This window comes from Parasteatoda tepidariorum, chromosome 4 (genome assembly GCF_982258835.1).
Source record: "Parasteatoda tepidariorum strain Cologne lab strain chromosome 4, Ptep-v5.0, whole genome shotgun sequence".
Classification (NCBI taxonomy): Eukaryota; Metazoa; Arthropoda; class Arachnida; order Araneae; family Theridiidae; genus Parasteatoda; species Parasteatoda tepidariorum.
In genome coordinates, this window is record NC_141758.1 from 57,520,883 (window position 1) to 57,533,033 (window position 12,151).

Sequence of the window (12,151 nt, forward strand, 5' to 3'; positions counted from 1 at the left end):
TTATAGTAATTTTGTTTCGAACTACAGACTAAGAGAATAAGGTAATTTTTTTCTGCCTGTTTTTTGACAAAGACATATGCTGGAATTATTTGAAATTTGCTCTTTTAACTGCATTGATCCTTAACTCAGTAGTATATGCATATAATTTTTAGATAATACTTCGAAACATAATGGATAGCCCTCTAAATAAAATCCTCAAAGGAATTTTTGTTTTTTGGAGCTGAATTTTTTTTACAGAGTTTAGCGTATATGCAAAAAGGCGCCTTATTTTTACCTAAGAATAATAATAATAACTATAATTACACATAATGCACATAACATACTATTACACATAATAAATTAAATCAGCTAATTTTTTAAATCTGTATTAATATTTAAAAAAAAAAGTTGTCAAAACTTGTCGGATACCTTAACGGTTGAGATTAATTTTAATTTTTCAAATTACCAGTTTATTTTTCTTTTTTTATTGAATAGTTGTCTAGTGAGCTTTTTTGATAACCATTTTACCAAACAATTGTTACAGATATCGCATTAAAAAAAAAGGTTTAAATTTCCGTGGACAGTAGAGTTCATAAGCCAAAGCCAGCAGTTTAAAAATAAATAATTAGATCTAGTGGCATTTACAAAAATGGCCTCCAATTAAACAAAGCACATAAAACTAAACTCCGTGGCACGACAGCCCATAGAGGGCCTACTGTGCTCATCTCAGTTTTCTTGACCCTGGGTTCTGGGGTGCAGGAGCAGATGTTCCGGTTAGGTGGTCAGCCGAAGTGGTCACCCCCCTCCCAGTGTCTAGTTCCCAAGCATGCTTGGTACTCATTTATTGGCCCACTGAAGGGATGAAAGGCTGAGTCAACCGTTCCCGGCCCGAGAATCGAACCCAGGACCTGTGGCATGGGAGAGTGAAGAGCTACCACTCAGCCACCGGGCGTCATACAAAGTATATAGAACCATCAATTTATATTTGTTATTATTATGAACACATTTCGTTAAACATTTTAACCGGAAACATTAAACATTTTTAAAAAATCAGTATGGCTCAAAAATTATAGGACTTGCCTCTTTGTGAGCTTTTTTTCTTATCCTTTAGAAGAAGAAATTGCTGCTAATATCATAATTAAAGAAAAATATGGGATTCTTTTTTTATGGAGAGTAAATATTACACGCCAGAGTCACTTAATTAAAAAAATCAATTGAATCTAATGGTATTAATAAAAGTGGCGTTTAATTATACTAAACATATAGACCCAATTTACATTTTCTATTATCATGGGCACATTGTATTTAACATTCGTAAGGAATCGTTACGATTCAGGAAGTAGATCACTCTTCCCTCGACGACACAGGTTCAAAATCCAGCAATAGCTAGTTGATTTGATTACTGCCTCCGGTTTGCACCAGCGGCAGTGTTTCTGTAAAATTCCCCCCGAAGGTAGGAGGGTCTTTCCGTAATGCAAATCGTGGTAAAGTTTTTTTTTTGTTTTTCTGTTCATTCTAAGCAAATTGAGATTACTTTCATCAAAATATTTCTCCATGAAGAAGCCATGGATTAGTTTATTTTGGCTGTGAAGGTTAACACTGCCAACTGAAAGCATTGTAGAATGGTGCCAGCTGTTCAACTCATCTAATAAAACATTTAAAAACAATTTAATGTCAAAATCGGGAGCATTTTATAATATTTTGAAGTTTCCGTCATTGCAGAAGTGTGTTTCAGACTCTTGCACCGAATTCTCAAGACTAACTGAGGAACTCACTGTTTGGCAAATTATTTTTGTGAAACTTCGATATTACAAAAATTGCGGAAAACATTTACGTGGAACATTTCTCTTTAATAAAAAAGTTATTTTGAAATACCTATAACAGGAACAATATTTTATATTCTGGAAGGAATATTACACTTAAATTCCAATAGCTGGATAACAATTTCTTGTAGCTATACTATTGAGTCAAAATCACATGTTTAGTGTAAAGTGTTATTTTCCTTACATTGTTCAATTGATGCCCGCATTCAATTTCATTTTGTAGCTAAACATTTTTAATTTGTTTTAGAAAGAAGCCCTTTTTTTGATTACTGCTTTTTAATCATTCTCTAGAAAAATAACTCTGAAGAAGTTTGCTTGCAATTTAGTAATTTATTCGATGGAACGTAATTTTGCTAAAACTAACTGAAACAACTTTTGTTTGTTCTAATTTTTTCAATGCTAAAATAGTTTATAAACAGTTAAATAAATTGTAGAAAATCGTATGTCCCCAAAGCTGTAAAATTCATTTGCATGTAGAACGGGTAATAAACTTTAATAGATTGTTTACTGTTCTAAGAAAATAGTTTTAAGTGTTTTATTACTTGGCACAAATTTGATTAGGTCCTTTATTGATGTGGAAGCATTCACTTGTGAAGGAGACCTTTTTTCAATTGAAACTCTTTGATAATTCGATAGACTCACTCTCTTAATTGTCCGGAAATCCTTTATTTCACAGAAAATTTGTTGATTCCCTTTGAGATATCACTGACCAGAAAATAATGCTTTTTTTAATCTAAAATAAAAAAAAATACTAAAATAAAACAAAAACATACAGAGGTTTTTTATCTGATAACTTGAAAATAATTCTATGAAATTCAATTTAAACTCTACAAATCATTGAATGATTAATGACATTTAAGATACGATTTCATGAATAGTAAAATTTAAGCGTGATTATAAATATGATATCAAATAGTTGTATTCCAATCGCAGATTTCTTTTCATATGTATAACAGCTAAAGTAAGATTGAAAGATATATATAGATGTAGAGTCTAAATTCAAAAGTATCCGTTGACGTTTTTGCTTAATGATGATATTTTGTTAAAGATTTAAAATCATTAGTCTATCCACTGTTATCAGCTTGCACACAAACTACTATAATTTAGTAAATAATGGAACCATAAACAGAAGTGAAGTATTTTTAGAAAGCTAAGAGAACAAGGATTCTAAATTTATACAAAACTCAATTTCGAAAATTTTGCCTAAATTATGTTTTTGCATTATACCTTAACTGCAACTGATTGTATCAGACCACATCTCTTAACTACTAATGAACAACACTTTGTTATTTATATATATTGCAATTTGATGCAATATATGTACAAAGTTATCGATACTATGCCCATTATAACTGAAAAATACTTGATTTGATTTAAGAGAGTAAAATAGTTATAAGCAATATAGCTCAACTTTTTGCTGCTCAATGTTGTATTTGCAAATTTCTATGCTAATTATCTAATTGATTGTATATCTAAATTATCTATCTTCGTATATACATATCTACTATGTTTAAGTAAGTATTTTGTAGTATGTAATATGTAATATAACTTTAGCCTTTAATAAATTAAATTGGTTAGACTTAATTTCAGCCGAGTCTTAGAGATTCTTTGAACTCAAACTAACTAGGATTAGTAATCTAAATTTTAAAAAGTTAAATTTTGGTTTATTTTTTATTCTTGCTTTACTTGAAATGAATTTACAAAAATAAGAAATGAAACCAAATAATGGGTAGATTTTTATAATCATTTCGTATAAATCACACTGAGGATCAAATGTAGTTTAAGCTCGTGGAACTAAGTAGTATTAAGGTCCAAAAAAGAATAAAGTACTTATAGCTATTGAGAATGTTGAACTATTTCTTAGCCACAAGAAAAAATTTTCTGAAACTCTTTGCTGCGCATGACAGGAATTTGACTTGTTATACGTTTACGCTACTATTGTTATACTTGTTATTACTTGTTATTGTTATACTTGTTATACGCTTTCAAATACTCTGTTTTTTAGCAAATATATTACAAAGTGGTACAGAATTAAAGGTAAAGAACAGTAAATGCAAAAAATAATACGTTTATAGGGAATTCAAATACTCTGCTTTTTAGCAAGTATATTACAAAATGGTACAGAATTAAAGATAAAGAACAGTAAATGCAAAGAATAATACGTTTACAGGGAGTCCAAATACTCTGTTTTTTAGCAAGTATATTACAAAGTGGTACAGAATTAAAGATAAAGAACAGTAGATGCAAAGAATACTACGTTTACAGGGAGTCCAAATACTCTGTTTTTTTAGCAAATATATTACAAAGTGGTACAGAATTAAAGGTAAAGAACAGTAAATGCCAAAAATAATGCGTTTACAGGGAGTCCAAATACTCTGCTTTTTAGCAAATATATTACAAAGTAGTACAGAATTAAAGGTAAAGAACAGTAAATGCAAAGAATAATACGTTTACAGGGAGTCCAAATACTCTGCTTTTTAGCAAGTATATTACAAAGTAGTACAGAATTAAAGATAAAGGTAAAGAAGCTGGTTTTGTAGATTACTTCTTCCGGCTTGAGCCGAAGACTTGCTAAATATGTAAAGTTGAAGAATGATACAATTACAGGGCTTCCAAATATTCTGCTCTTTAGCATGTATCTTATAAAGTGATACAGAATTAAAGATAAAGGTAAAGAATAATGAATGTAACGAAGAATACGTTTACATGGCTTCACAATAATCTGCTTTTTAGCAAGTAAATTTCCTTCATTTAAGCAAATAATTTAAAAATATCACCACGAGATAACTGTAAAAAATTGGCATTTTATAAGAATCTACTAATTCATGTTTTCAATAATTATATCAAAGATGTTAAACAGAAAATCAAGCACGTAAATATAAATTTTGTGACCACTAAACACAAACTTTTATAACCACTAGACACTAGCCAAGAACACTTTTCTCACAAACTGGATCAGTTATCACTTTTAGATTAAGCTATCATCCCTACTCTTATAATTTTATCTAATACTTAACTTCGGTTGAAGTATTTACTCCAGAGCCAGTAGATTCTTTATGATTTATTTGTGCCCAATTTATTTATTTTTAATCGATTATTTCTTTAAAAAATTAAGGTGTTTGAATCTAAAAACATCCTGATCAATTAACATAAATATTACAACAATGAAAATAATAAACAAATGTTATCCAGAACTTTTCGAAATTCTCTGTTCTATTTCATGGAAAGTATCTTTCAGCCTAACATTTGTTAAAATCTCTTATAAAGAAATTGGCAAAAGTCATCCATCTTGGTACTGTAAAACATCTTTTATCTAGATGGGAGCAAATATCTCAAGATTAAGTAAGCATAGACAAAGATTTAGCTTCCAAATATTTGAAGCATGCCTTTTAGTAAAGAGCTGTTTATTTAAATAAGCGGAATTTTAATAAAACTATTTTTAAGTGGAATAATTGGTTTTGAAACTAAACACTCCAATTAAACAGCAAATATTTGTTTTAAATTTCGCTAGATCTATTTACAGATTTGTTGCCATATGCTACCCGTTAAGATGCCAGATGACTACACAGGCAGCTCGGTGGATCATCGCAATCATATGGACTTTCTCGTTGTCAATAACACTTCCTTGGGTTCTCTACTTTAAAATGGAACCATACGATCCTGATGAACCAGATGGGACACAGTTGTGTGTAGAAGAATGGCCACATGAAAATGCAGAAACAGTTTTCTTTTTTGTTGCAAATCTTGGTCTCTGTTACGTTCTACCACTTTGCCTCATATCTATGTGCTACATTGGCATTTGGATCAAAGTTTGGCGTAGAAATATACCAGGAGAAACAAAAGGAACCAATGCAGATGCTGTAATGCAAAGATCAAAGCTGAAGGTTAGTAAATTAATTATCGCAAATTTATATTTATGCGTTTTCTTATGTATATTTTATTTTATAACCATCATTGAATACCGTAGTCTTGTAAATTTGAACCCAATCCAGAAGATCAGGGGCTCCTGGATCAAGTATTGGGAGAAACTTCCCTTTTTGGGGGGCTTTTGTGATCTAACTAATCCTCATATGCATTACATGGAGAGGAAAACCATTTAGCTTGATGGCTTTAGCGGGCACTCTATCCCCTGAGCCATTGCTGTGTACATTTGGAAAAAAAAATTAAAATATATGTTTTAAAAGTAATTACAAGTGATTCGGAAGCTCTGTCTTTTTCAAGAAAAATAAAATTATAAGACACCGAGGTAACCTGAAAACCTTTTTTTTTATTTTTTGTTCTGTTTTGTGTCAGACTTTGTTTGGATGGCAGTTTCCTTGAGCTTCCTTGATTTACAGTAATTTGAATTTTTTCGTTTTTTATGGTCTTAAATACCAATATAATGAAAATGAAATTTCTTCGATAAGCAACAGGCATTGGCAGCTCTCGACTAATGACATACAGAACTCGACATATTTTATGGAAACAGTGTGCAAACTCATAATAACTGATATAATATTTCACTGTGAACTTCGACCATCTGTGGAATTTAAATTTATTTACGAACTTTTGCAAACTGAAATTACTAAATATGTAAAAGCATGGACAAGTATGTAATAAAACCGTCGATCATCAGTATTTGAAATTTATATCACCCTAAAATTATAGTTTTAAGTAAGAAAAAATACTTGTAGCTTAAAACTTGCTAGAAATCTTAATAAATTAATTTATCTCAACAGTTATTATTTAGACTAATCATATAGTTTCAAATTACATTCCATTTATTGTTACCAATTTAAATTCTCACCAAAAGGTGAGTTTTTTTACTTCTAATGACACTTGGAGACTTCTTTCGTTGTGTTGAGTTCCATGATCTGTGTAGCATTTAATTCTTAAACCTTGCACCTTTAAAGCCAACATTTAATCAAACAAATATCACTAATTAATAACAAGTAATCAATTACGAGTCATCAAACACGAGTAAACAAAAATGAGTAATTATACTCCATTTCCTTTCCTTTTATGATGACCGTCTATATGGTGGTCAGTGAGGCAACCTCATGTCAGCAAGGTCCCAAGGTTAAATCTCGGACTAGGCATATGGATGCTCTTTCCTTCTCTTCTATATACCTTCTATGTACCTCTATCCTCCTTACTGTGTCAACAATGATAGCCCACCTAATATGGTGCTAATGAAAAAATGGTCAACAAATATACTTTTGTCTTTCCCGAATGATCGGAGAGATCATTCGGGTATCAGAATTTAATTAATGAGTGTCTGGGATGGAAGCAAATTCTCTAGAAGGCCAGGACCCACGTAGGCTGTTGCGCCAATGATGATAATGAAACCCGAATAACGAATGTCAATATATGGATGGGCGTTGCAAAAATAATCCTTTACTTTTCTGTTTTCTCTGTTTGAAACACCATTTAATTTCTTTACCTTAAAAATGGTAATGATGTTTGAGTTAGGCGCAGTAAAGCCGTGTCGAAATTCTATACGATTAAACAAAACAAAGAATTAAATAGTTAAAAGGAAAACAAAGTAAAATTTCCCATAATGAATAAGAAATTGAAACATGGTAATTTTTTACCGTCAAGAATCCATATCTTATGTGTGGTTGTGATTTCTACTAGGGTTATTTCAATTATTGCATATCCCCAATATTGCATTGTGTATTGTAAATTCATTTTCATTTTACAGGTTGTAAAAATGATGGTATTTGTCGTAGTTCTTTTCGCACTGTCATGGCTACCCCTTTACACTATCTTCGCAATGGTGAAGCTTGGGACTACCGTGGATGAAAACACATGGAAAGGAAAAATATTCGCTGTGATGGTGCCAATAGCTCAATGGCTCGGTGCCTCTAACAGTTGCATCAATCCTGTTCTGTACACATTTTGTAATAAGAAATTTCGAAAGGGTTTCTTAGCTATCATAAAAAGTCGATCTTGTTGCGGCACTCTTCGTTACGAGACGACGCATAGTGGTACTAAAAGTACGGTACTGAGAAGTACCTTCAAGTCCAGGTGCGATACTCAATCTGAATATGTTTCTGCTCAAGTATGAAATCTAGATTCTAGATTAAAGACCTCCATGTATTTAACGATTTGCTGATGCACTACTTCAGAACACGAGGAATTATTTTATCCAATTCTTGAAGGGATGTAAACATTCTGTCAAAGAGTTTTTTCTATTATGTGCAGATAAAATGTTTTTAAATACTGTTACGTGAAAAGTGTGCATATGCTGCCATCAGTATTTATTATTTGTTACGTAAGAAATAAAATGACTTCTTTCTTCGTGAAATGAATCGGTAAATATCATAAATCTTCTTATTGATGGAATAAGATATGCGTTGATGAAATATAATCATGTGCTTGTTGATGAAATATAATGATGTGTTTGTTGATGAAATATAAGGATGCTATTGTTGATGAAATACGATATGTCTTAATGAAATATATTGTTTTTGTTGATGGATTATGGTACGTGTTGTTGACATAGATACTCTCATTGATTGGATATGATGTTTTTAATGATGATATATAATGTTCTTATTGATTGAATATACTGATGTTTCCATGAATGATATATGATATTTTTGTTGATGGAGTTTGATGTGTGTTGATAAAAAGTAATAATGTTATCATTGATGTAGTATGATAGTATTCTTATTGGTCATAAATTTGATGTATGTTTGTAAAAACTATGTCTTGTAAAGTTTCTTATTGTTCACACTTTTGTATGTTGAAAAAAAGAAGCAAAATTGGAATAACACATTTATACCCAGTTTGAAGTGGATTAAAAAGAAAAATAGAATATAAGATTCTTTAGCTTTTGAAATCGCTTTTTATTGCCAAATTGTTTTGAAGAACACTTCTAATAATAAAACAAATCTTTTAAGTAGTAAGTAAAATTTGTCATTTTATTTGATGTTAAAATTTTTAACGCGTTAATTGCAAGGGTTTTTATGTACTTAATTTGAGGATTTGAAAATAATTGAGGCTTGTTTATTTTTTCTTTCAAATAAAATCTTTTAGCAATTTATTAAATGCATGTTTGTAACCTGATACTTTCCATTTCACTAAAAAAATTAAATGTGTTAATGTGAGCACTCATAATAATTTTTTGAATGGTTTAAAGAATGCACTAATCGTTGCAAAATCGGTTTTGATTTGATCGATTAACACAGTCTTTTTCATTAAGATCTTCATGTAGAACTCAATAAAGTTGTTTTTTTTAAACTAACTTGTCTAATTCATTTATTATAATTTAAGTAAACGGGTTTTTTAATTGTTTGAGTAAATACCAGTCCCACGACCCCGAGGTGAGCTTGCTTCATTTTAATTTAGCTTTAAACACTACGCCTTGTGATACATTCACACTAATATGCAATAATGATTATGTTTCGAATCAGACACTCAACATTAAGCACATGGAACCGAGCCCCGGACCAAAATACAATGAGATAATATGTAATGACAAGATGACTAGCCTGCGCTGGGATTCGAGCCCGGATCACCTGATTGGGAGGTGAACACCCTATACCCTGAGCTACTGCAGCTCAGAAGCCAGGCACTGCACTTTTCAAGATCACAATAAAGCCCTTTTGTAATTCAACTTCCTTCAAAAAATTTCTTAGTATTTCACTTTTCAGATTATGCTGATTTTAAATATTTCGAACAAAACATTAATTAGTAACTTCCTTCAACAATGGTTATGGTAATATACCATCTAGTCATTGTCATTTTTAAACATTTCAAAACAATATACTTCGCATTTAAACTTCTTTAAGACTAACCTTGGAATTTCAGTATCTAGATATAGTCAGTTTTAAAGAATTTGAAACAAAACAATTAGTACTTACACTTTCTTCAACAATGGTCTTAGTATTTCACTTTTGAGGTATTGTCGATTATAAATCATTATCTTTAAACTTCCTTTAACAATAATCTTAACATTTCCCTATCCAGATATCGTCATTTTACATACATTCTAATGTAAAACAATGATCAGCAAATTTCTTCAACAATGGTCTTGCTATTTACTATTCAGGAATTGTTACTTTCAAACATTCCAAAACAAAAGTTTCAGCATTTAAACTTTCATTAAAAATGTTCTTAATGATTTAATATTAAAGTACTATCATTTTAAAGCATTTCAAAACAAAACCACTAGCATTTGCATTTTTTAAAATAATATCTTTAGTCAGAATCAAAAACCAACTGGAATAAAGTATAAATAAAGTACTGAGTGCTTATTTCATCTCGTCTAAACTAGTTTTATTTCAGTTCAGGTAGCATAAAATGTACCATATAAACTTTTTGAAAGGCCTTAATATTTTACTATATTAATATTGCCATTTTTAAGCAAATCAATTCAGAATAATAAATAGCAACTTCCTTCATCAATCATCTTGGTATTTCACAATCTATACATATAATAATGTCATTTTAGAAAAGAAAATTAAAAAAGAGCTATTTGTATTTTAACTTTCGACAACAAAAGGTTCAGCATTCCACTATTAAGGTATTGTTGCCGATTTTAGACGATTGCAATTAAACTTCCGTTAGCAAGTCTCAGCATTCAACTATTCGGATTTTGCTATTTTTAAACATTCCAAAGCAAAACAACAATCAGGAACTTCCTTCAGTAATGATTTTGGTATTTTTTTATCAAAGTATTGTTACTTTCAAACATTTTAAAACACTACCATCAGCATTTAAACTTCCTTAACCTTAGAATTTCAGCATATAGATATCATCACTTTTATAGATTTCAGAATAAAGTCCTTATTATTTGAACTTCCTTTAACAATAGTCTTTGTATTTCACCATCCAGATACTGTCCTTTTCAATCATTCCAATTCAAAACAACAATCAGAAACTCCTTTCAACTGAAGTCTTGACATTTCATCGTCTACATATTGATCTTTTTAAACAATTCAAAATAAAACCATTTGTATTTAAATCTCCCTCAACAAGGTTTTAAGTATTATACTATCCAGATATTGCAGGGCTCTTACTAATGCCTGAAAAAGAAAGAAATTGTTGGTAATTCAAACCATACCAAAAGAAAAATCTAAACCAAAAGAAAGTAATTTATATTTATTTATTTAATTACTCAATCGTAACTACCACCATGATTTACATATCCAATCATATATATTTAAAGCGAACATATTCCTTACAATTACTTTCAGTAGTAATCTGAAAGATAGTTGTAAACTTAACGCCAGTAATACTCTAATAGGATATTTTTCATTTAAACCAATCAACATGTTTGGCTGCCAGTAGAAATGGTTTGAAATGTCTGGTTTAGATAGACATGGATCACCCTGGACTGTCATGCCATACTTGATAGTAATTATCTGAAAACATCGTTTTTTAAAGTAATAAGTAAAGAGAACTATGAATGAAATTGATTTTAATATTATTTTTATATGCTATTGATTATAATAGATATTTTTATATGCTATTTTCAATTTAACTTTCTTTAAACGTTGAAAAGAAAGTTCTTCGATCTCTAAAAATTCCTTAAAAGCTAATACGTAAACATGTAAGAAAAAGGTTAATTAAACTTTCATTTTTTTTTAAATTGAAAATATTTATAATTTTTTTTCTAGTTTTGAATCCGGAAGAATACAGTGCTTTCACAAGAAAATATAAATAAGCAGAAATCACGAAAAATATAAATTGCAAAAACACGCAGCGGTGCTATTAAAAATGAATTTTTCTGTAGAAAATGCACCTTTTCTACTTTTAAACTCTTCAGTGAATTATTTACGAAAGGATCTGAAAATAAATCAATATTTACTTCGTACTGACAAAAAAAAACTCTTATTGATTCAATAACTTTCTTGAACTTGTTTTAATTTTTAATGCAATAGAGTTGAAAGTCCAGCGAGTTTCCGTAAAAATTTATGAAAAAACTGAGCATTAAAAAAGCAAGTTCTTGCCACGATACATCAAGGGTCAATAAATTGATAAATTTAATTAAATTTTTTCGATCACGACCTTTTATCAAATTTTTAATTAGACTTGGAATATAAATTAATTTTGTTACCTTGTAACTTAAACCACTTGTTTTTTCTTCAGTGACTTTTTGCTTGTGAATAACTAAAATTGTTTCGAAAAAGGGTAATGAGATTGCCTAAATAAATATATCGTAGATTACTTTATAAAATAACCATTTTAATATATCCTACACTTTCGCTTTCTTAATAATTAATGCAAATTAAGCTAGGATTTTTGATCACCGCAGAAAGGTTTTAAATCCTGAAAAACATCTTGAGCTATGACAATGGAAACTATATTTAGCTTAAAAATCCTAAACTCTGTCAGTAAATGCTTTTATTTGACCTCAA

General features: G+C 30.0%; 1 protein-coding gene across 1 annotated transcript in view; it reads left to right on the forward strand.

Annotated features, from left to right (window-relative positions):
* The window catches only part of LOC107452521 (neuropeptide SIFamide receptor), a 124,711-nt gene extending 115,678 nt beyond the window's left edge, over positions 1-9,033 (forward strand). Inside the window, exons 4-5 of the mRNA XM_016069011.3 lie at positions 5,326-5,686; positions 7,486-9,033. Coding sequence (XP_015924497.3) covers positions 5,326-5,686; positions 7,486-7,851 — 727 coding nt within the window. The 3' untranslated portion in view covers positions 7,852-9,033. The remainder of the gene's footprint in view (positions 1-5,325; positions 5,687-7,485) is intronic.
* Positions 9,034-12,151: the final 3,118 nt, after the last annotated feature.